Source organism: Bos indicus x Bos taurus, chromosome 15, assembly GCF_003369695.1.
Source record: "Bos indicus x Bos taurus breed Angus x Brahman F1 hybrid chromosome 15, Bos_hybrid_MaternalHap_v2.0, whole genome shotgun sequence".
NCBI classification, from domain to species: domain Eukaryota; kingdom Metazoa; phylum Chordata; class Mammalia; order Artiodactyla; family Bovidae; genus Bos; species Bos indicus x Bos taurus.
Genome location: NC_040090.1, coordinates 43,810,388 through 43,835,335, shown reverse-complemented (window position 1 = coordinate 43,835,335; position 24,948 = coordinate 43,810,388). Strand labels below are relative to the sequence as shown.

General features: G+C 49.0%; 1 protein-coding gene across 12 annotated transcripts in view; it reads right to left on the bottom strand.

The window, feature by feature from the left end:
• Positions 1-24,948, bottom strand: part of LOC113905683 (F-actin-monooxygenase MICAL2) — a 244,589-nt gene that overhangs the window by 96,150 nt on the left and 123,491 nt on the right. For 3 of the 12 annotated variants that reach the window (XM_027563290.1, XM_027563296.1, XM_027563297.1), the window contains exons 16-23: positions 18,747-18,815; positions 14,766-14,909; positions 13,168-13,290; positions 11,921-12,139; positions 11,517-11,618; positions 10,218-10,343; positions 5,631-5,693; positions 632-739 (exon numbers count right to left, since the gene is read on the bottom strand). In XM_027563290.1, the coding sequence (XP_027419091.1) occupies positions 632-739; positions 5,631-5,693; positions 10,218-10,343; positions 11,517-11,618; positions 11,921-12,139; positions 13,168-13,290; positions 14,766-14,909; positions 18,747-18,815 (954 nt within the window). The remainder of the gene's footprint in view (positions 1-631; positions 740-5,630; positions 5,694-10,217; positions 10,344-11,516; positions 11,619-11,920; positions 12,140-13,167; positions 13,291-14,765; positions 14,910-18,746; positions 18,816-24,948) is intronic. The other 9 variants (XM_027563298.1, XM_027563299.1, XM_027563291.1 and 6 more) reach the window with 5 other exon arrangements.

The following is a 24,948-nucleotide window of genomic DNA, read 5'->3' as shown; positions in this document are numbered from 1 at the left end:
GAGGTCACTGAAAGAATGTCTTAGCCATCCTTGTCCCCTTGCAGTGACACAAGTCAGGCAGGGAAGGCTAATGGCATGAAAACTGTTCAAGAGAACGCAGGAAAGGGGCATCAGGCTGCCAATCAACTTCTTCAATGCAAAAGGGGAGGGCGAGGCCCAGGGCAGGAGGGGCACCCCTGGGTGATTCCAGGGTAATGTGCCAAAAGGACACTGAAAGAGCTCAAACTGTGGTGGTGATAGTGAGCAGAGTCATCCAGAGAAGGAGGGAATTCAGAGGAAAGGGATGTTTTCCCCATTACTTCTTAATCCAATCTATACTGGATGCTAAACATTGGTAGTGAGGGTTATCCATCTCTGTAGATAGCCTCCCCTGACTTTTTCCCTGAGTTCTCCAGAGCCCCAGCTAGCAGGGAAGATGCTCTGCTTTCTGAAATGACCCACAAGGGGGACGACTGAGGTTCGTCTACAAGGAAACACAGCCCCCCCACTAACCTCTGCTCTGACCTGGCCTGTTCTCAGCCCCTTGTCCCATGAGAAGGGGGCCAGGCCATCCTCTCCGCATCCCAGGCACCCTCCCTGGGAGGCCAGAGGCGGTGTCTGTGGGTGAAGGCGGAAGGGTGTGCATCCTTACCAGGTCTGGAGAGGTGGCCTGAGTCTTAGGTCTGTGATCATTCAAGTACAGATTGACCAGAACTTCAGCTGCAGCCCCTATTCCGCTGGATACTTTCCCTACTGTCAGCTACCCAAGAGCAGAGATAAAGGAGACAGAGACAAAGGGAGAGGCCATTAGCACCAAGAAGGAAAACACGAACGAGCTGGAGGTGGGAGAGGGCTCCACACACACATGCAAACAGCACCCAGCATCCCAGGAGAGGCCTCACTAGCCTGCAGCCGGCAGCAGGCACTCTGCAGATGGAGAAGAGAGAGATCAGCAGGGTGACTCACAAACTACATGTGGTCTTCAGGAGTTCAGCTTGCTCAGTTCACAGATAGGGAGAATGAATCCTAGAGGCCTTAGGGATCTATCCAAGGCCACTTAGAAATCAGTGCAAGACCCAGGACTCTGCTAAGGTCTTCTGAGCCCCAGCTGGGGGACCTTCACACTAAGAAAACAAGCCAGCTGCACTGAAGCTGACCTTCCCAAGACTCCCCTCTCTAGAGGGCCTGGAGCGGCTACATGGGGAGACCTGTTCCCCATTTCCCCAGATCAGGAGGGTTAGGACCGAGCTTTACCACTAACGGTTCTAAGATGGGACACAAAGCCCTCAACTTCTGAGCTCAGTGTCCTCATTTAGTGAAATGGGAATAAATGGTGCCTACCTCGTGGAGCTGTGGCAAGAATGAAAGAGCATGTGTGTGAATGCCGGGCACTTGGCAGGGCTGGGCCAAGATGAACTTGACTCCTCCCTCCCTCCTCCCTCTGAATTTGGCAGCCCCAGCCTCCCTTGCAGCCCCTGTGTCCCATAGGGAGCTGTGGCTATGCCTGACCTCAGTTCTATCAGGTCAGGACTCAAACTACCTTGCCAATAAAGAGTGGCCGAAATGGGAATGGATGGTGGTCCCCACTGGGCAGGTGCAGGGAGCAGGACAGGGAACTCCAGGTGGCAGTGCCCAGGGCCCCAGAGCTGGTGCCAGGCAAGTCAGTTCCACATTGGCCCCAGAGATCACAGCCTGATAGGTTGCGGGCACCTGTGCTCCCAAAGGCATGATGGTCCGTGCCTACCCATGAATGCTTGGATCCCTACTGGTGTGTCATGGAGCTGGGGAAGGGGTGAGAGCTGACAATCCACGCAGATGTGGTACAATCACACATACAAACCCAGGCAAATCCCAGCTTATTCTTTCCCCACCAGCTCTGAAAGGCCAGCTCGGGAATATTGTTATCTCCTCTGCAGGGAGGTAAACATGCATGATATGAGGCTGTATCTGTAAACACGGTTCCTGATCCTAAGGCCTTATAGGGAGGGAGGCTCCAGATGCTCCCCAGCCTCTGAATCCAGCTTCTGGGAGATGTGGCCACAGACTGCAGCAATGTAGGCTGCTGGCCCTCAGTCACAGGTTGATAGCCATCTTCATGGCAAGTAACAGTGACCTGAGTGGGGACAAAGGAAGGCCCTCAATCTAAACCCAATACCGCTCTTGGAAGGCCACACTGAATTCATGGTGAGAGCCCCAAAGATAAAGCAGAAGTTCAGGGGCAACAAAGCAAATGGCAGCAGGTGCCCACCGGTCCTGCCTCCTGGAAGCAGGGCCCACCCTCAGAACCTGAGGCCAACTCACTGGGCACCAACAAACGCACAGGTGCAAAAAGAGGATGAAAAGGGAAGGGCTGCCAAGCAGGCTGGGGCGAAAGACACGACCCAGCGGATGTCTGCCCGCTTCTCATTAAGGAAGCCGCAACACCAGCAGCTACTTGGATCAGTCGTGCCAGACCATGTGTGGGGCCCTCTGGGGAACTACGGAAGATGTGGCCGGGGGCCTTCTGGGGTGTCTGATCCCAGACAGATGGGACCCCCTCAGACTTCACAAAGCTCGCTCCTTCTTAGTCGCAGCAGCTGCCAGGCCGCTTACCCTCCCCACTCTCAAAACTGGCCCCGTCTGGAAGAGATTAGGATTCTGCTTCTGAGCATACATGCTGCCATTTTCAAGATTTCACAAATGCCAAGAAACTTGGCTCCTGCTCCTAAGAGAGGTTCAGGTGCACTGGCTCTGGACAATAAGCCATTATTTGCCTGATGTTCCACCCCCTGCTGGGGCCTCCAACACAGGCCTCCTCAGATAGGAGCTGAGAATACCAAGTACTTCCTGGGTTTACAGCAAAATAAAGACAGAAGAGGTCAGATTTACCTCACTGCCCATACTCCCCTTGCGTGACTGTCTCTCCTGACCCCATGTGTGAACCGGCTCTGAGGCGCTCTCCCAGGAAGGCACCGTGTGATGCCAGATGCCCATGCACAATCACTGCCTCCCCTGAGTGAGCAGAGAGCGAGACTCTACTTTCTGGGGCTTTAAATACAAGTCCCTAATGAGACCTTATTAACTACTTAGCTAATAAGCACTTTGCGCTGCTGAGCTTCCATGCAATCCTGACTTAGGAACAATTATAAGAGCAAGCAGAGGGCCCTGGGGTGGCTGGGGGTGCCGCCAAAACATGTCTGTGCAGTCGTGGGCCTGCTTGGTTGTTCTATCAGCACAAGGGATCCAGGATGAAGATCAAGCCCTGTCGTTCCTTTCACTGTGGGCCCTTAGTCATAAAAGACTCCTTTCTCCCAGTTGCATCCACATGCCCACCTATGACAGCGGTTTTCCTAGGAATAATGAAATGAAGGCACCCTCAAGGAAAGCAACACTGGCGCTCCTATATGCCCTTCCCAAGTGTACCATGGAAACCATGCCAGGAACACCGAGAACAAGAGGTAGCCAGGACTTGCTGGAAGGACACCGCAGGCCAGGTGATGGAGAACTCGTCTCAGGGATGAGAGGAGGCCACCCCAAAGACCAGCGTGAAGGAGAACGCTGCCCGGGAGTCTCAGGTTATCTCCCATTTCCTGACGGTACGATGTCTTCCTGGCTCCAAGACAGTGCAGACCTGACCACCTGGACTCATGCTAACTCACTGCTCCTCAGATGGTCAGCGGTGAATGACTAGGTTTTGGTTTTTCTTTTTAAATCTCTAATCCATGGTGGCTTGATATTTCCGGATACAATGAAAATGAATGACTAGAAATAAGATCACACACCTGGATGTGTGGCTATGTTGAACTGCTCTACATGTGTCTAATGCTTCCTCTTACTTGCTGTGCTCCTTGGATCACAGACTAGTTCCTGCCGATGGAACACACTTTAAGTTGCGCTGTTCTAACCAATCTGGAAATGAATGGGTCCTGGGCATCCTGAAGAAGAAAAGAAACTCCACTCATGGAGAAACCTCCAGAAAACTCATTATGGTTTGACCTCAGAGTAAGAACCAGAAGCCAGAGGTTCTCAACAACGAAATTACTGCACTGAAAGGCAAAAGCACTTAGGCTCCTGGGGAGCTGGTCAAGAGGCAAGCTTACAATTCGGCTGGGAATACGTTTTCCAAATCCAAAGCTGGGCAATCAGATGACCTAGTCAGAAACGAACATGTCACAGTCACTGGTTTTTTAAGAAATGATAATTTTGGAGGGCCATGGGACTGCTTTTGCACCCTTTATGTATCTTTCAATATTTCTGTAATTTTTTAAGAACTGGGATATTTTTCACTAACAGGAACTGATCTGTGATCCAAGGAACACTGTAAGTGAGAGCATTAGACACTTATAGAGCAGTTCAACATAGCTACACATCCAAGTGTGTGATCATATTTCTAGTAATTCATTTTCACTGTATCTGGAAGAATCAGGCCACCATAGATTAGAGATTTAAAAAGAAAAACCAAAATACTATTTGGGGTATTTTTTTCCTCTTGGAAATTCTAGGTTTTTCCAGCTAATTAACTAGAACAAGCTGGAATGGTTGGACAATTCAGGTGGGCCATCATCTAACTTTACATTAGGTTAATATCACATATATCATTTCCCTTCTGTGAACCTCAGCTTCCTCATCTGTAAAATGGGAGACCACTGCCATCCTCAAAGGGCTGTGAAAGAGTCATCAGAGAATCTCGGTGCACCTCACAGGGTGCTGGGTTCCCAAGAATTGCCTGGCAGATGGTTAATGAGTCCAAAGCACCGCCACTGATGCAGCTTTAATTTTCCCTGTTCTGGAACTTTTTTTCTCCTCTCCTGGGTGGCCTTCACACAAAGGAACTTGCAGTTGCTGTGTTCCCTCCTCGGCACGAGTAAGAATAATACAGCCCACCCAGATGAAGGCACTGGCTTCTCCCTCTTCTTCTCGAGTCAACTGAGATTCAAACATGATGACGTTAATGGTCGTCACAAGCACCATCACCAAGCATGTCCCTGTCTGGATGTTGGAACCTTTCTTACCCTGCTCCGAGCTGGGAGATGGGTCATCTCCACTCTGGTTTGCACTCCCTGATGTCATAACCCTGTCTTTCTCATCTCTACACTCCTGGCACATGACAGATGCTCTGAAGGAAGGAGGAAGCAGGCGCTTGGGTCTGTTTGCGTCCAGACAATGGTAACATCCCTCTTGGGCCTGGAACTCAGCCAAGAATACCAGGTGTCCAAGCTGTACTTCTCCACCTGACCTGCCGTGAGGATCAGGAAACCCACATGGGTCAGGCAGGGCTGGAGAATAGAGTTTCCAGGACCTTGGAGCTGAGAGCTTGAGGGAAGGGGAGGTTTCGACATATAGGGCCAAGGGAAGTCTCCTGGGCAAATAGGAATATACTCCTCCCTGAGGAGTCCCTGGATGAGGAAAATCAGCCGACAGACTGGTGTGCCTGAGGCCTCAGCCATATGCTCAGGGCAAGGATTGAAACTGCCTTATTTGAGGGACTCCGGAAATGATACCTTCAGAGCTGAGATGCAGGCAGGCCTCAGGGGCTGTGACCTCCAAGTGGGTGCCAGTGTCCCCTGGTGCCAGGCGCTGAGCTGCACTGAACCCTCACAGCCTCGTGAGGTGGGTCTGATAATCCGCCTTCGCAGATGGGGCCACTGAGGTTCAGGGAGGCTCTAACTCACCTGAGGCCGCAATGTTCTTAAGTGGCTGGGTTGGAAATGGGAACCTGAAGGTGACTTCTTTGCCTTTAGAAAGAGAGGAATCAACATGCATTTTAGGTAAGTGAGCTTTCGTCCAGAATTCTTCTCCACTGGGGAAATAGCACAGTTATTGGATATTTGAGAGACTGGATATGTGCTAAGTCTTTGCATTATTCCAATCACCTTCAGGAGTAGCTGCTGCCACCTCCGTTCTGAAGGTTAGGAAACTCAGGTGCTGAGAGGTCTACGAATTCATCCAAAGCCACACTGCGAGTAAGCAAGTCATCTGGGAGCTGAACCCACATGTGACTCCAAGCCTCATCCTGCTCACTGCAGCACCTGCCTCCCTGCAAATTAAAATCCCCCAGGCTGGGATGTACACAGGTTACTTCCAAAGGACTGCCTAGCTCTATCCCCAGAACAGAGAGAACAATGAGGTTGGAGCCAGCCTTGAACTCTACCCTTGTTATCAGATGAAACACTGGCAGATTGCCCAGCTAAGACTCACCCAGCTTAGACTCACCCAGCTTCTCTCTAATATGCAAATCTCTAGAGTAAACCCTGCAAATCCAGTTTTAAAACAAACAACCCCCCGGGGTAGAGAAAGCTCCTTTTGCAATGCACATTGCTCTTCTGACTCAGGAGGACTCAACTACAGTCTCCAGACCCCGAGGCCCTCCCTCTGGCTCAGCCGTGTAAATACTGCTGCCATCTTGATCTTGCAAGAGCTCACCAGCCTTGGTAAGTGGCTAGCAGCCATGTTAAAGGTAGCAGCCTCCTGCATTGAAGAAAGAAGTTAACTAAGGGTTGATGGGGGCTAACAGTGCTGCAGGAGGACTGGTTTGATGGTATGAATGATCAGACTGGGCATGATCCCATAGCCCACAGTCTTAAAAAAATAACTTAAAAGGTAAGACCCTGGTAAGAATTTGGTCCCTAAATGAGGGGACCTCAAGATTTCTTGTGACTGTTCAGGCCAAAAACCTAGCTGCATCACACTGAAATTTAAGGCAACATGTCAACCGAGAGGGCAGGCAAGTATAGTCTGAAGGCAGAACCCTGGCTACATTTCTTGGACTTGGTGACCCAAGTTTGCATTCCTGTAACAAGTGCTCCTTGTGACAAGTTTGACTAGGTCTAAGAGGAGATGATTATCCCTGGATCCTCAGAATTAAGGTGTAGGGCTCTAGGGCAGGAACCGAAACACTCTGCCTGCCAGGAGGTTGCCAAGAACCAAGCACCAGTTTCCAAGAGCATTTCCCTTTCTCTGGCTCCCCCGAATTGAGGCACACACAGTCTCTGGGCATCAGAGCAGCCCCAGAATCTGCTGGGGAGAAGCGTGAAGGCCCCAGGCTCTCTCCAGGGCAGCAGCTCTCTCAGCTCCATCAGGACGGAAGGAAACTGTCACCAGGTTGTCACCTGCTTTAAGGGGCAGCAGAGTCCCCTCAGAGGAGGCCATCACTCTGCCAGATTCTGCACGTACAGAGCCTGGTGTGGAATCAATGCTGGGGTCTGGGCAGGGCGGGGAAGTTGCAGGTTGGGGCAGGGGAGTAGTGCAGCTGGCAAGATCCTTTCCAAGACTGCTGGAAGCTAGAAATTCACCACTCCGTGCTTAACTGCTTACAACGGCTTCATAGTGAGATGTGGAGGGGTCTGTGGGTATCAAGTCCAAGTCCATAGACAGGGTAAGTGTCCCACGGCAACCTTTTCCTGAGAACTCCCCAATCGCTCCCAGCCACACAGTGACAGGCTCATCAGCCTGTAATTAGTAAGTCAGAAGCTACTGAAATTGTTCAATGACACCATTGTCCGATGGCCAAGACTAGCTAGGGAGATGGGATAAGAAAGAATAGGGAGCAATTGTTCACCCCAACCTGGGAGAAACAGAGAACAAAGCTGTAGAGGTGGGGGCCTGAGGAGCCCCTGAAGCCCACCCACCCCATTTGCAGCCCTCCTTGAGCCTGGGCTTGGGGCTCTATGCATATAGCCTCTGGGCTGTTCCCTCTGACAAGGCCTCCATTCACACGTGGCTTCTGTGTTACAGAGGAGAGAACACAGGCTAGAATCAGGAGCCTGGGAACTAGTGTCCTCCCTTTGCCTTTGTTTTCTTCTCTGAGGCTCTGTTCCTGCTTAGTTCTCTTTCCCAGGAAGAGCTCTCCCACCGTTATCCATTTAAGATTGCTACCCTCCCCCAACATGCCAAGTCTTTGCTACCTGCTCTAATTTTCCCATGGGAAAAACTGTCTTCTGATACATCATATAATTTACCTAGATAGTATAGGTTATTTATACCTCCCTCTACTAGGATGCAAGCCTCATCAGGGCAGGAAGGTAACCCCTGATAACTGATGTGTATCCCAAGAGTGAAATGCCTGACACCAGCTTGTCATTCAATAAATATTTGTTGGATGAACGAACGCTCACTCATTGGCTTAATGAGTGATGTGGATTTAAAGCTGTTTGAAGAGCGCAGTGGAGAAGCAGCCAAAGGCCTCAGTGGAGTCAGATAATGAACTACGGGGTATTCTCACAGTAAGAAGTGTCTTTGCCAGACCCCAGTGGCCCTGCGTGTACCTGGGCAGGCTGCCTCTTGCCATCACCTAGAGAACTAATACCTACTGGAAACCAAGTCAGGGAACTTGGGAAGTGTGGTCACTTTTCTTGTTCTACCTCTGCTCTCAAATCTGAGAGGACAGTGACCAAGGCAGGCCTTCCCTGAGGATGAAAGAAAGGGCAAGCTCAGGGCTAGCAGGAAAGGGTCTGGGCCAGACAGAAGCACAGTGGGGGCCCAGCTGCCCAGCTAGGAGCACCAGTCATTGCCTGCCTGTGCCTAGGGGCCCTCGCCCCTCCCTTCATCCTGGCCAGGGCACCAGTGACCTTTTCCATAGCAGGAAGTACCCGCCAGGGAAAGTTCTTCTCCCAAAGGCTACTCGGAAGCCTTGGTGGTGGTGACGACCAGTATGCCAGTCTCTAACCACAGAGGTCACTATCACATGAGCCAAGAGTCACTCTCTTGTTGATGAGAAAATGGAGACTCCTTAAGGTCAGGAGACTTAAGGTCAAACCGCTGACCAAAGCTGACTTGGAACAAGTTGCTGGGCATCTCAGCCACAGCTGTGTTCAGTAGAGCTGAAGATGAGAAGTGTTTCTGTTTCCCCACATCACCCCCAGCTTCCCCTCCAGGGAGGCTTCGCACCTACTCTGGGGACCATGGAGGGGTGGGGCTGCTAAGGTTCCTTGCTCCTTCCTTGGAGACCCTGCCTGCACTCTTCTCCCCTCAGTAACGGGGGTCAGTGGGGGTGGGACTCCCAGGAGGCAGCTCCTAACTTCCCACTGATGCAACAGCCCAGGGAACAGCCCAGTGGATTTCTGGTTTGTGCTTCAGTCTAACAGAGTGGAAACAAATGAGCAGTAACTCTGCCATGGGCACGCTCAGCACCACACATGGAGACGAGCCCTAGTGGGGGCAGACAGAACAGAGGTGCTGAGGGGAGCACAGTCCTCCAGAAAGAGGCTCCAACTTACTGTCATGAGTGATAGCTGAACAAGTGCACTTCACTCCATTTTTAGACTCACCCATTACAGGGGCTGAGCTTCTCCAGAGGCTGCCCCTCTCCCATCCCAGCCTGGTGGTATTCTTGGCATATGAGGCACCAGGCAGACAAGTGAAAAACATGACAAGTGCTCTAGAACCCAAACTTAATAACGTTATCTACTCAACCATCATGGGCTCCCACCAGCTCCACCCTCTGCACCACTGCCTGTGCCATTCTTCTAGAAGTCAGAGCAGATCCTGCAGTGGCCCTTTATAAGAGGACGGGATGAATCCCTTTAACACAGAGAAAGCGGACTGACTTTCACTTTTACTGTCCGCACTCCTATAAATATTTTATCCTGAAATCAAGTTGCACCAGAATGGTCTTTCCATTCATGCAAGTCCTATCTGCCTTCCTTACCACATGCCAGATCCTTTTGAAAATGCCCTTCCCCTACACTTCTTTCTAGCAAAATCCCTCCATATAATCTTCAACACTTGGCTCCTGTATTACCTCCTCTGTGAAGCCTTCCTAGGCTTCACCGTTCTGGGTTCCTAGAATCTTCCTTTTAAACCTCTCACATAATTCATCAATAGTATTATCTGAGGTTCACAATATGAGAATGTCTTGTTAGGTAAAAAATAGCCAAATATTGGAAATATCCCACAGTAAAATGTGATACATTTCTATGCTGATATGCTGTTCGTCATCTACACCGTAGGAAGAGAACTGTACCTCCCTCCTCCTCGTTTTCTCAGCATCTGGCATCATGGTTAGCATACAGTGGGTGCTCAGAAAGTGCTTGCTAGACAAGTAAGCACCATTTGATAAGGTTTTGTGTGCTGTCTGTTCCATTTGGTTTCTTGCTCCAACACAAAACCAAACCCAAACTCAGGACTGTTGTAAAGGACCTTATAAATTTTCATCCCAGCCAAGCCAAGCTTCACATGGTTGTCTGAGCAGGCTGAGCGGAGCAGGAGAATATCTAAGAACATGCAAAGAGTAGGGGAAGCCAATTGTTTGGGATAACTACCTTTCTGGCAGGAGAAACAGAGTCAACAGTTGATGGAGAGGAAGTAGCAGCTGAATCAGGAGATGGAAGGCAGGAGGGAGAAGACGGAGGATGAGTATGAGACAGGCTTTTAGAGAGGAGTTTATTCTGCACAGAATAGAAACAGAGGAAACTCTGATTATCCATAGGGAAATGCACAGTGGTGCCTGCCTCGATGACACAGCCCCCTAGTCTACACATCCAAGGAGGGGAAAGGACATCCAGGCTCATGTCTCAGGACAAATAAGTAACCTGTGTCTTTGGAGCCCAGCAGGACGGTCTAGTTCCTGGTTACAATGCCCTCTGTTGCAGCTATTCCGGCTCCCTCATCACAAAATAGCTAGAGCAGAGCCATCCTCTTCCTGACACGAACATAGACACGAACTCCTGAAGGCCTCACTCCGGAGCTTGGGATAAAGCAGCAGCTTCAAATTTAGGAAAGGACAACCCCAGGAGGCTCTGGGGCACATGCCCCAGCAGGGACCTCTGTGGCCACATGGAACCCTGAAAATGAACGAAAGGCAGAGTATCCCTCCCATGTCTATGACTCGGCCAAGCAGCAGAGAACACAGGTCTGGAGGAGGCCGGGTGAAAGCAGCAGGGGACGTGTGTTCTAGAGACCAGGCTTGCTGCAAGCACCTTACACTCATGCACCATGGGTCCTCACCCTCAACTCTGTCATCTCCTTGCAAGCACGCACTCTCCTGTGCAGCAGGTTTCTAAATAAGTGCCTGGACTGGGCTGTGCTTCCCATTCTAAGGCAGGGCCATTCTGTCCGGCCGGTGCTGCCTTTTGGGAAAGCAGAGCAGGTTATGGCACGTGCCTGACCTTGGCATTCAGGGTCCTCCAGATCAGGGCTATGGTGGTATTTCTCCACTGCACTGCCAAACATCACGAGCCACTGGTTTGCTTTCACTTAAAGCCACTGTGCTGTGATTCCTGCAATGGACCAGCTTTCCCTCTTTGTGTTGACCCCTAGGACGCTCAGCCTACTCAGAAGCTAAGACCTTACAGTACACATGCTTCTATTTTCCTGTGACCTGAGCCTGCTTTTCTGCCTTGGTTTTCCCTTTGTCATGATTTATCTACTTATTTTGAGTCTCCTCATTTGGAGCTTTTTTAGATGCCAGTCCAAAGCCTTCGGTAACTTGAAAAGTAAATAGCTTTACAGACTGTCAAGAGTGGAGGAAGGAAAAAATGAAGCTCCAGAGACCAATTCATGTCATCTCCCCAGAGGTCCAACACCTGGGTTCCCTGGGGCTCTGAAAGCCCTGAATTTACCTGTGGGAAATCCCCGTGTCCAAACATGGAGGCAAGGTGAGCCGCCTTCTCCTTAATGTTCTTTTTGTGAAATTCCCTGTTGGCCAAGTTCTGGGCCCTTTTCTGCAGCCAAGGTGAGAAAGGAGAAAGAAAAAAGAGACAGTGACAGAGATGGTGAGGGTTCCCTCTGGGAGAGAGGCAGAGAGGCAGCCAGGTGGGCTTGCTGCGCTCAGTACACATGGCAGGCAGGATGAGAGATGGGGAAGAGCAGTCAGAGGAGGAACCCACCCTGGGCAGGAGGAGCGGGGGGAAAGGAAGGCATCCCAGACACAAGCAGGGCAGAGGCAGGGCAAAGACATGGGCAGGGTACAGGCAGGGCAAAGACACGGCCAGGGCAGAGGCAGGGCGAAGAGCGAGGCTTTCACCTGGAGAACCTTTTCCTCCACTTGCTGCAGCCGCCGCAGCACCCCAGAGAGAGCCAGCGCTCCCGGGCAGGTGGGAGGCAGGCTGGCGAGGTTTTCTGGCCCGCCCAACTGCAGGTCAGACTTGGCTCGGGCTCTCCAGGGCCTGGCTGGACACTCGCCACCAGCAGACATTTGCTTTAGCTCTCGGAGCACGTGTCCTGTCACAACCACGGAGGGGAACTGGGGGAGACGGAAAATCAAGCTTCCTTCCCAAGGAAGGCCCTCTCATGGACCCCTCCCACCACTCACTGGAGGAATCCCCACCAGGATCAGGGGCAAGGGCATGCCACGTGCCACCTTGAGTGAGATTCCAAACTAACCTTGAGTGTTGGCTTCTCACCACCTGCATCAGAACCACCCGACAGCCTCCCTAACAGTACCATCTGGGGTGTTATCGACAACACTCCAGATCCCCCGAATCAGAACCTGTACTGTCCTGGTTCTCAATGTCTGGGCTCAACCCCCAGAGAGTCAGGTGTAATTGGTTTGGGGGTGCGTACCAGAGATTGACATTTTTAAATAAAGCTCTCTAATTGATTCTTATACACAGGGACATAAAATCACTGCACTATATCCACACAGACCTCCTTTGACATCCACCACCCCCACCCCTGGAAGCAACACAAAATTCCTAATGCTGCCCAGTCGTTTTGAGTGCTGTGTCAATAATAGCGATTCTAATTCCAAACCCAGAGATGTTAACTGGAAAAAAGCCTGAGCCCATGGCTCCTGGCTCCTCCCTGCCCACTGGGCAGGTCCTTGGGGGACCTGGGGAGGTCCTTACCACATCCCAGTCTTACCCCTTTGTTGGCATCTGGCTAACTGGCCACCTGAGCCCATTCCATCATCACTGCCACTTTTCCACATCGATTTAGAAATCAGTCTACTCAAGAGATCTGCAAATAAGCTGAGTATCCCAGGGGCACTACACAAAATACCGCATGTGGTGTGGTCTGTTTTTTCCTAAACAAATAAAGCACCGAGAGCATGGTAGCTGGTCAGCCGATATCGCCAACTGGCACGTATTTAAGATGCTGCATCCTTGGTTATCCTTACCTATAAGGGTGGTAACCTCAAGTTGTATCTGCCTTCCCAGAGAATCTACACTCAGCCCTACGTGGGGTGCAGAGAGAGCTATGGACCCCACCCCTCTGGATCAAAGTCCCCTCTGGCTTCACCAAGACAGCGTCCACTGGAAGGAGCCCTACCTGCCTTTTCAGAGGTGGTGATGGGCTGGGTGTGGGCTCCTCCGGCTTGGGACAGCGAGAGTTAACAGGAGGGTCAGAGGAAGAGCGCAGTATAGGCTTACCTATCCCTGAGACACGGTGCTCCTGGGAGGAGGAAGGTGAGTCCGAAAAAAAGCAGCCACAGGAAATAGGAAGGAAAAGGCGAGTCAGACTGAGACACTTGGAGGCAGGAGAGGAGAAGAGGCAGGGAGACAGAGTTTGCAGATGCTGAGCAAGCCCAGGGCTGAGCTCTGGCAAGCTGTGCCCAGCTGGAAACATGAACCCCAGCCCTCTGTCCCTGTTAACAGCAAGTCTCGTGGTCCCCTTCTCTAGACAATGTGTGTATCCCCAGGAGCCAGTGTTTTTGGCTCGGACCGGGGCACTGAGCAGGCACTGCCAGAGCCCGTGCCAGGCCAGGGTGGCTATTCCCAAAGTCCCTCCTGCCCATTGGACGACAGGGATGCTACAGTCCTTCTAAAGGAAGAGAGCCCTCATCAATACCTGGGGACCGCAAGGGGTCAAGCCTCCAGACGGGCCAGTTGAGCAAACAATTCAGACAGTTACAAATCTCAGAAACCTCCTTACAATAAAACCTGGCTTCCTGGGGAAGGTCAGTTTTTCCAGAAGGGGCATGATCTACATCAAGACTAGAAAGATGTTTATGATTGCCTCTGAACCAAATTAACCAAGAGTTAGTCCTTCTCCTGAGAGGGGCCTAATTCTGTCTTGTGACGGATATTCTCCAAAGAGAAACTGAACCCCTTGTCCCAAGCTTTTGTAATGTGTCAGTGGTGTCCCAAAGAAATTCAGGGGAGCAAATGAAACCACGCAAGTACACACTCCAAGTCAGAGTCTTAGATAAGAGGGCTGGGTCTGCAGCCTGACCCACAGCATCTCACCGTCTTCAGTCTTACACAGATCCTGGTCAGACAAACAGCCCTGCCAGCCTGACCCAAGGGAACAAGGAGAGAGGAGCACCAGGGTACACTCAGGAGGTTGGTCTCCATTCCTGTAGGCCCACATGGAGCTAAGACCTGTGGTTCAGTTTTTCCCCTGGTTTGGACAGGGTTTTCACCATGGCCTTAGACCCTCAGACAGTCAGCATCTCTAAAGCTTCCTCCAGCTGTACCATCTCAAAGATGACTGCAAACCCAGCCATGGTTGCAAAGCAAAACAAAATCAGGGAAAGGATTTTATCTCCAATGCAGAACAGGCATCAGCAAACTACAGTCCTCGGGCCAAATCCGGCCTGCTGCCTGTGTTTGTAAATAAAGTTTTATTGGCACACCGCCACATGTATTTATTTACATCCTGTTCATGGCTGCCTTCACAGTGACTCTGCCATTACAGCAGAGTTGAGTCATTGAAAGAGAGATCACATTGACCCTAAAGTCTAAAATACTTGCTTTCTGGCCCCTTTTAGGAAAGTCTGACTCCAGATCAAGAAGAAGCTCAAGTCTCCTTTTGAGCCAGGACTGGCTGGCATACCTGAAATCCAGCACTTGCCTGACATTTGCTGGCTTCTCAGCAGGTTCTGGTCACCAGGAAGGCAAGGTCAGTGGATGTTTGACAGGACTCACCTGCCTCAGGATTGAGGGGTTCCGTGAGCTCTCCTCGAACTTGGCCAGCAGCTGACTTGCCATGGACTTGACTTTGTTCTGATTCCCACCTTCCTTAATGCCCTCTTGATTGGAGCCCAAGCTCTGGCTGGAAAAGGCTGAAGGCTGCAAAGGCCAAATCAGAGCATTGGTTGTTGGATCCAGAACCCAGACATCATGGGGTAGGCCTAGAGGCTCACAACAGGGACAGTTTCCTGAAGAAGGACACCCTCTATGGCCTGAGAAAGTGAGGCAGACAGAGCAGGCAACGCCCAATGGAGACAATGCTCAAAGGTGGGACATGGTTCCCCAAAGGTGGGCACAGCCAGGCTTGGGAGCCAGACAGTGTTTGAATTCTGACTTCTCTGACGTTTCCTCATTTGTAAAATGGGAGCAGTAACCCACCCTCACGTAACTGTTGCAAAAATAAAATAATGAAATGATGAAAAGAACAGTTTGCAAACCCATCACGTGGCTGATAGGAGGTGAAGAGTAGTGGGGATGAATGAAGCAAGAGGGGGTGTCGGTGGGGCAAGGCACAGGCGCCGAGCTTCCCCTCTCCTCTGCACCCCAAGCCTGATGGCAACCAGTTCTGCCCTGTTGTTTCTATCTTTTTTTAAAAAAAAGTTTAATTTTGAAATAATTTTAGACTGACTGAAAAGTTACAAAGACAGCACAGATAGCTCCTGCATACCACAGATGCAGCTGCACTTAACATTAACATATGGAATAATCATGGCACTGTTATCAAACCCTAGAAATTCACACTGGCATGATACCATTAACAGAACTATGGACTTGATTCAGACTGCACCAGTTTCCCACGGATGTCCTTTTAGGTTCCAGGATGCAATCCAGCATCCCACACTGCATTTAATCATCCTGCCTCCTCCACCTCCTCCCATCTGAAACACTTTCTCCATCTTTCTCTTTCATGACCTTGACAGCTGTGAAGGACACAGGTCAGCTATTTTGTACAAAGTCCCTCCATCTGGGTAGGTCTGATGGTTGCTCATGATTAGACTAGAGTTAGGGATTTTGAAGAAGGATGTCACAGAGGTGAGGGGTCCTTCTCATTGCTCTGTTTTGAGATACATGATATCAACATGACTTGTGACTGTTTAGAGGCTGACCTTGACTGCTTGGTTATGCTGCTTTATAAAATGGAATTCCATGTAAGATTTTCTTAGCTCATCTGCTAAAAATAAAACATTGAAACTGATTGCTGTCCAGTAAATGTCTGTTCCCTGGTACCATAGATCTGCTCCCATCAGCCTCAGAAATACAAATGGCATTGTCATGTCAAGAGGGCAGTCAGTTTTCCCAAGGAAACAATGCATCTCCCTTACAGGAACAGATGTTCTCAAAACAAAGATATGTTCACTTAGAAGAAATTCATGAGAAGAAATAAGCTATAGTCAATTGTTTTGGGTTTTTTTTTTTTTAAGATTCCCTAAGTGTAGCAGCCCCATGGGAAACCTGGTATGCACAGCCACTCTGAAGAGTTGGACAAATACAAATCAAAGAGTCACTCCCCACTTCAAAGCGGGAACTGCAACTCTGCATAGCAATCCAGTCTTGAGTGTGAATAGGGCAAGTTTATTAGGCTGGTCACTGTTTGTACAGCCCAAAGTAGGCCAGGACAGTGGGTCATGCAGACTGGCCCTTTGCAGACATTCATGTGCTCATGAATCACTTCAAAACCAGATTTGGATTCAGTGGGTCTGGGGTGGGCCCTGAGAGTCTGTATTTTTAACCAGCTTCCAGGTGATACTGCTGCCCTGGTTCTTGCCTCACACTTCGCGTAGTAAGAATTTAGAGGAAATTATTGCTTGGTTAAATCTCACTTAAGCAAACAGCTGGCCAAGAAAATAGAGCCATTTCAGAAGAGGCAGGTGTGACCAGATTTCTTCCCACACTGACTCCTGTGCTGCCAGCGACAGAAACAGTACAAACACCCCCTCAAATAAGGCACAGATGAAAGGTGGGAGAAGACTTCTCCCCCGGGACAAAGTGTATCCAAGGGAAGCTTCTTAGGAGGAGGCGGGAGCAAATCACAGGCGCTTAGAGCTGAGGCAGTGCCCCGGAACTAGAGAATGGGATGTTTCTCAGCCACGGCTTCATCCTCTCAGCTGGCTTCCTGCTCACACCAGACCCAAGAGCAACAGCTCTCAATCATATAAGTAACAGAACTTTTCTCCTAAGTCCTATAAATCAAGTACGAATGTATCCTACAAATTATCCCTTGTGCCTTTTAGTCATTGTTTTGGTATCAGCCAGTAGGCTAGCTAAAGCTGGTATTCTTACAATTCACAGACAGTATCTAGCCTGCTTTTGTGGGATTAGAGTGGCTCTTTGGAATGAGGTGTGGGGCTTCCCTGATAGCTCGGTTGGTAAAGAATCTGCCTGCAATGCAGGAGACCCTGGTTTGATTCCTGGGTCGGGAAGATCTGCTGAAGAAGGGATAGGCTACCCACTCCAGTATTCTTGGGCTCCACTTGTGACTCAGCTGGTAAAGAATCCGCCTGCAATGCAGGAGACTTGATTTCGATCCCTGGGTTGGGAAGAGCCACTGAAGAAAGGAAAGGCTACCCACTCCAGTATTCTGGCCTGGAGAATTTCATGGACTGTATAGTCCATGGGGTCGCAAAGAGTTGGACATACATGACTGAGCAGCTTTCACTTTCTTTCACTTGGAATGAGGTATATATCTCAGGTCTCTTTAAAGAGCTGCCTGGAGAAGCAAGAACAGGTAAGCTTTTTCTTCTGATCAATTTTTCAGTAGCAGGAGAGAGACTCATGCTTGGCTTTGACAAGTGAAAGTGAAGTCGCTCAGTCGTGTCCGACTCTTTGTGACCCCATGGACTGTAGCCTACCAGGTTCCTCAGTCCATGGAATTTTCCAGGCAAGAGTACTAGAGTGGGTTGCCATTTCCTTCTCTAGGGGATCTTCCCAACCCAGTGATTGAACCCGGGTCTCCCACACTACAGGCAGACTCTTTACCGTCTGACAAAGTAAAGGCTACTTTGGCTTTGACAAAGTAGCCTGTAACTTTCTTCTTTCACCAGAAGGTGGCACCTGTGGGTACTGGGACATTCGCCTTAAAGACTAATGGTACAGAAAACACAAAAAGTAGAAATGAGGACTGGGAGAACAGTGGGACTGCTTGTGCCTCTTTACTACTTACCATTAATAGTGATTATATCGTGATTAACCTAGGTGCCAGAGACCATGACTGGCATGGTATGTGCATGTATACCTGCTTACACATCCTCTTATTTAATCTTTAAGATTAAATTAAACCAAGGACATGGCAACCCACTCCAGTATTCTGCCTGGAGAATCCTGTGGACGGAGGACCCTGGTGGGCTGCCGTCTATGGGGTCGCATAGAGTTGGACATGACTGAAGCGACTTTGCATGCATGCAATCTTGACTCTGGCATGTAGAGAATCTCGTCATCTGTAGACTGAGAATCTTACTTCTTTTCCAACCTGGACTCCTTTAATTTCTTTTTCTTCTCTGATTGCCATGGCTAGGACTTCTAAAACTATGCTGAATAATCGTGGTGAGAGTGGGCACCTTTGCCTTGTTTCCTGATTTTAGAGGAAATGCTTTCAGTTTTTCACCATTGAGAATAGTGTTTGCTCTGGGTTTGTTGTATATGGCCGTTATTATGTTGAGATATGTTCCTCCTATGCCTACTATTTAATCTTTGAAAATTCTGCAAAATGTCCTACATTTCAAATGCATCATCTGTGGCTCAGACATGAGCCACACTCTGGGAGAGTGACATAGCTAGTGACCAGACCCGACTGTTTTCCCATCAAGCTAAGCTTGGAACCCGGCAGTTCATGAGAGGAAAGCAAGAAGGGCAGGGCGACTGCCTCGGTCAGGCGCTGGGCTGTGGCCACCGGCTGTCAGGAAACAGGCCTCTGTGTAAACCGACAGTGAGCACACGAACCTCGTGCAGGTTGTTGAAGCCCTTCCGCCTCCGCTTGTTCATGTCATTCTCTTCGGTTCGACTGTCCACCTGTGATGGCCAAGAAAGCATGGTGAGCTCAGGGCTGGTCAAGGGCTGCGGTGCCAGCACTGGGGATGTGACCCTGCCCACAGCAGCTGCCAGCCCAGGGACAGACGGGTTGACATTACCCCGCACCGTGACAAATGCTCTCAGCTCTGCTCAGGCACAGCGGAGGGAGCCTCACTCCATCTCTGGAGCCAGGGGTTCTGTCAGAAGAGGGTGGGAATACAGATCCCCAAATCATGCCGAAACATCCCAAAGCACAAAGAATCCCTGTGACACGGGCAGGGATTGTCTCCTTGTCAGTGACCGTGGACTCAGAGCCATCAGAGCCAGGCCTGCTGATGCTGCCCTGAGGATATCACCTCCTATGAAGAGGTGCCACTGGCTCCCCTCACAGGCATGGATTCTCAAGACTCAGATCAGCTGTCCAGGAAATTGATGGCAAATTACTTCTGCCATTCAGTCCCACTGCAGCTACTGGTAAATGATATTGTGTTAACTTCAAAGCAGCATCAGATATGGCATGAAAACTATGGTGACCATATAGCTCAGTTTTCCCAGGACATTTTGATGTATTGCTTTCCCCCCCAGGCATAATTAGAAATAATGCCCACTTTTTTTTTAAGATTTTTTTTTTTTTTGGTTATGGACCATTTAAAAAGTCTTTATTGAATTCGTTACAATATTGCTTCTGTTCTATGCTTTGGTTTTTTTGGCTGCAAGGCATACGGGATCTTGGCTCCCCAAGCAGGGATCAAACCTGGCCCCCGGCACTAGAAGTCAAAGTCTTAACCATTGACCACGAGGGAAGTCCTTCATTCTCAAAAGTACCCTGGTTTAGACAACAAATTGCATGGCTGTCCTATTGATAACCCCTTACAGTTGACTCTCTGCTTCCCAGATCTGGACATTTAAATCCAGAGACCCCCTTCTACCTCAGCCCAATGCATGATGCCTGCAAGGGCCACCCAAGGGCACACCTGTGGTCTGGCTTTTCAACTTAAGGGGAGCAGTGGGATTGCACAAGTTGAGCTGATGCTACGAGCTGGGATGGGGCTGCAGGCTGGATTTAGTGCCTCCCTTCACCCCCAACCCTCTCCTTGCCACTGGGGTTAGACCTCCATCTGGGACCTTCCCCATATGGCCAGCCCACTGAGGACCATGGAGCCATCCCACTGACAAGGCCTCCCTCCCCATGGGAGACTCCGACCCCCTCAGCGGGGCCCTCACATAACAAAGTGTGAAAAGTGTGTTACCCCTGGACTGTAGCCCACCAGGCTCTTCTGTCCATGGGATTTCCCAGGCAAGAATACTGGAGTGGGTTGCCGTTTCCTTCTCCAGGGGATCTTCCTGACCCAGGGGTCAAACCCTCGTCTCTTACATCTCCTGCATTGGCAGGTGGATTCTTTATTGTCTGAGCCATCAGAGAAGGCCAGATTAAATCCCAGCCTCTGTTCACACTGGATGCAGCTGGAACGGCTGGCCTCTCCTTCCCCTCAAACCCAGGCTGCAGCCCAATCAGCACCACACGTCCTCACCTTGCCCCATCCCAGAGGACCCTTTACCTCCCGGACGTTGTAAATCAACAGGAATCATCAGAGCCCTCAGCACACAGTCCAGTCTGTGCCCACTTGCTCTCACAGGCAAGCACCTGCTCCCCCTGCTCTTACACTCCCCACCACCTCTGCCCCTCCTCCTATTTACCAGCAACTTAAAAACATTTTAAAACAAGATCAACCGCAGTTTAGTCATTGATATTTGTTCAAAAATGTGACCCTTCCCTTGCTCAGGCAGCACAAAACAACAGATCAAAGGGCCTCACCTTCCCTTCAACATTTCCCTCAGCTTCTAACAAACCATTTTTCTGTGAATGGAAATAATTTCAACCCAAATGTTTGGGCAAACACCAAGAGAAACAGATGACCTTATTTACAGCGTCGGGTTCTAGAGGCCTAGGCAGTTTAGGCGCCTGGCTCCGCAGCCTGTGAGTGCTGCACTGGCCCCGAGACAAGCCTGTGAAAGTACAGGGTGTCCTCCCCACAAGAACACTCCAGGCATCATCCTAGAGTTTTCTGCTGTTCTTCTTGTTTCCACCTTAAATGAGGACTTGGTTTTTCCCTCAAAGAGCAACATGTCTTACTCTCTGGGTGTGATTGGTCCAACAATCAGAGCCTGCTTGGATCCATACTCTACATCAGTGGCAGATGCACAGAAAACATTCCTGGGGGGAGTGTACCAGCAGCAGGACCTAAGAAGACCCCCAGATCCTTTGGGGGGAGACAGGAAGTGGGTGGGGGCAACATCAGTTCCTCTGATTCAGCCTGACCCACAGGACAATAAAATGCAGTCTATATGGAAAGGTTAGCCACACACAGACCCAAAGGGTCTCTGCTCTTCCATACGGATTTATCAGGAAAGCACTTACGCTCAACCAAGAGCTAAGTTAAAACACAAAGCTTGAGGAAACACAAACCTGGACTTCTTTCTAATTTTTCTTATCTGTACACCTCTATCTGGGAGCCAAAAAAATGCCTCCATATGCCCCTCCTTGAACTCTATTTTTCACCATAGAGAACTGGGGTACAAGGAGGAAGAAAGTGGTTATTGTGCCCAGAGGCAGCATGAGATTAAACAAATAACTCGCTTCCTTTTCCCATAAATTTCTCCTGTCCTTTCACCCTAAGACACCTTCTTATCATGATTTCCCAATGATTTGAAAGAGTCTCTACATCAAAAGACATTTATTAAACTACTTGGTGATCTTCATTTTAAAAAACAGACATATATCTACCAAACTTATCATTTATTTGATCAGCACAAAATATTCTTGGTCCCATACTACTTGACTTAAGTTGATTTTAGCCCCAAACAAACCAACTTTATATTTAGGTAGCTGATGAACCCAAACCCTGGAGAAATTCAGACCAAGGTCATATAAAGAGACTGGTCATTGTATGCAGTGGCCTGACTGAGAGAACAGTGGCCACCGATATTTAGAAAGATGGCCAGTGATACGGGCAAGAGAGCTCCTCCTTCTGTGGCAGAGCAGCAAGGAGCCATGGGTTCAAGTTCTGACGTGAATTACTTTCCAGCTAAGTGAGCTTAGGAAAATCACCCAACTTTTCTGACTTTAGTTTCCTCACCTCTAGGATCCTATACTGTCTCTGTCATAAATAAGCTATTGTAAGGACGAATACAATCATGTATATAAGACACTTCTTCTATGTAGTGCTCTATAAGTGTCAGACGTTTGAAGATAGGTCAGTGCTATTCATAGAATTAGAAAATCTGAATTCTAGTCTGGCCTTGACATTTACCCACCCATATGGCATCATGGTCAACAAAAGAGTCCGAAATGCAGTACTTGGATGCAATCTCAAAAACGACAGAATGATCTCCGTTCGTTTCCAAGGCAAACCATTCAATATCACAGGAATCTAAGTCTATGCCCCAACCAGTAATGCTGAAGAAGCTGAAGTTGAACAGTTCTATGAAGACCTACAAGACCTTTTAGAACTAACACCCCCAAAAGATGTCCTTTTCATTATAGGGGACTGGAATGCAAAAGTAGGAAGTCAAGAAATGCCTGGAGTAACAGGCAAATTTGGCCTTGGAGTACGGAATGAAGCAGGGCAAAGACTAATAGAGTTTTGCCAAGAGAACGCACTGGTCATAGCAAACACGCTCTTCCAACAACACAAGAGAAAACTCTACACATGGACATCACCAGATGGTCAACACTGAAATCACATTGATTATATTCTTTGCAGCCAAAGATGGAGAAGCTATATACAGTCAGCAAAAACAAGACCAGGAGCTGACTGTGCCTCAGATTATGAACTCCTTATTGCCAAATTCAGACTTAAATTGAAGAAAGTGGGGAAACCACTAGATCATTCAGGTATGACCTAAATCAAATCCCTTATGATTATACAGTAGAAGTGAGAAACAGACTTAAGGGACTAGATCTGATAGACAGAGTGTCTGATGAACTATGAACGGAGGTTTGTGACACTGTACAGGAGACAGGGATCAAGACCATCCCCATGGAAAAGAAATGCAAAAAAGCAAAATGGCGGTCTGAGGAGGACTTACAAATAGCTGTGAAAAGAAGAGAAGCGAAAAGCAAAGGAGAAAAGGAAAGATATAAGCATCTGAATGCAGAGTTCCAAACAATAGCAAGGGGAGATAAGAAAGCCTTCCTCAGTGATCAATGCAAAGAAATTGAGGAAAACAACAGAATGGGAAAGACTAGAGATCTCTTCAAGAAAATTAGAGATCCCAAGGGAACATTTCATGCAAAGACAGGCTCAATAAAGGACAGAAATGGTATGGACCTAACAGAAGCAGAAGATATTAAGAAGAGGTGGCAAGAATACACAGAACTGTACAAAAAAGAGCTTCACGACCCAGATAATCATGATGGTGTGATCACTGACCTAGAGCCAGACATCCTGGAATGTGAAGTCAAGTGGGCCTTAGAAAGCATCACTACGAACAAAGCTATTGGAGGTGATGGAATTCCAGTAGAGCTATTTCAAATCCTGGAAGATGATGCTGTGAAAGTGCTGCACTCAATATGTCAGCTAATTTGGAAAACTCAGCAATGGCCACAGGACTGGAAAAGGTCAGTTCTCATTCCAATCCCAAAGAAAGGCAATGCCAAAGAATGCTCAAACTACCGCACAATTGCACTCATCTCACACGCTATTAAAGTAATGCTCAAAATTCTCCAGGCCAGGCTTCAGCAATACGTGAACCATGAACTTCCAGCCGTTCAAGCTGGTTTTAGAAAAGGCAGAGGAACCAGTGATCATATTGCCAACATCCACTGGATCATGGAAAAAGCAAGAGAGTTCCAGAAAAGCATCTATTTCTGCTTTATTGACTATGCCAAAGCCTTTGACTGTGTGGACCACAATAAACTGTGGAAAATTCTTCAAGAGATGGGAATACCAGACCACCTGACCTGCCTCTATATGCAGGTCAGGAAACAACAGTTAGAACTGGACATGGAACAACAGACTGGTTCCAAATAGGAAAAGGAGTACGTCAAGGCTGTATATTGTCACCCTGATTATTTAACTTATATGCAGAGTACATCATGAGAAACACTGGGCTAGAAGAAACACAAGCTGGAATCAAGATTGCTGGGAGAAATATTAATAACCTCAGATATGCAGATGACACCACCCTTATGGCAGAAAGTGAAGAGGAACTCAAAAGCCTCTTGATGAGAGGAGAGGAGAGTGAAAAAGTTGGCTTAAAGCTCAACATTCAGAAAACTAAGATCATGGCATCTGGTCCCATCACTTCATGGGAAATGGATGGGGAAACAGTGGAAACAGTGTCAGACTTTATTTTTGGGGTTTCCAAAATCACTGCAGATGATGACTGCAGCCATGAAATTAAAAGACACTTACTCCTTGGAAGGAAAGTTATGAACAACCTAGATAGCATATTGAAAAGCAGAGACATTACTTTGCCAACAAAGGTCCGTCTAGTCAAGGCTATGGTTTTTCCAGTGGTCATGTATGGACATGAGAGTTGGACTGTGAAGAAAGCTGAGCGCCGAAGAACTGATGCTTTTGAACTGTGGTGTTGGAGAAGACTCTTGAGAGTCCCTTGGACTGCAAGGAGATCCAACCAGTCTATCCTAAAGGAGATCAGTCCTGGCTATTCATTGGAAGGACTGATGCTGAAGCTGAAACTCCAATACTTTGGCCACCTCATGCAAAGAGTTGACTCATTGGAAAAGACCCTGATGCTGGGAGGGATTGGGGGAAGAAGGAGAAGGGGATGACAGAGGATGAGATGGCTGGATGGCATCACCAACTCGATGCACATGAGTCTGAGTGAACACCGGGAGTTGGTGATGGACAGGGAGGCCTGGTGTGCTGCAATTCATGGGGTCACAAAGATTCGGACACGACTGAGCAACTGAACTGAACTGATGGCGTCACAGTATAACCTCCCTAAGACCAAGTTTCCCCATCTCTAAAGTTGGGATGAGAATATGTCCCTTGACTTCCTCAAACCTAACAAGAGCAAATGAGCTGTCTACAGCACTGCTTGTGCACTGTACGATGCTGGATTCGTCACGGTTACAGTATACAAGCCAGCGGTCAACCCAGCTAGT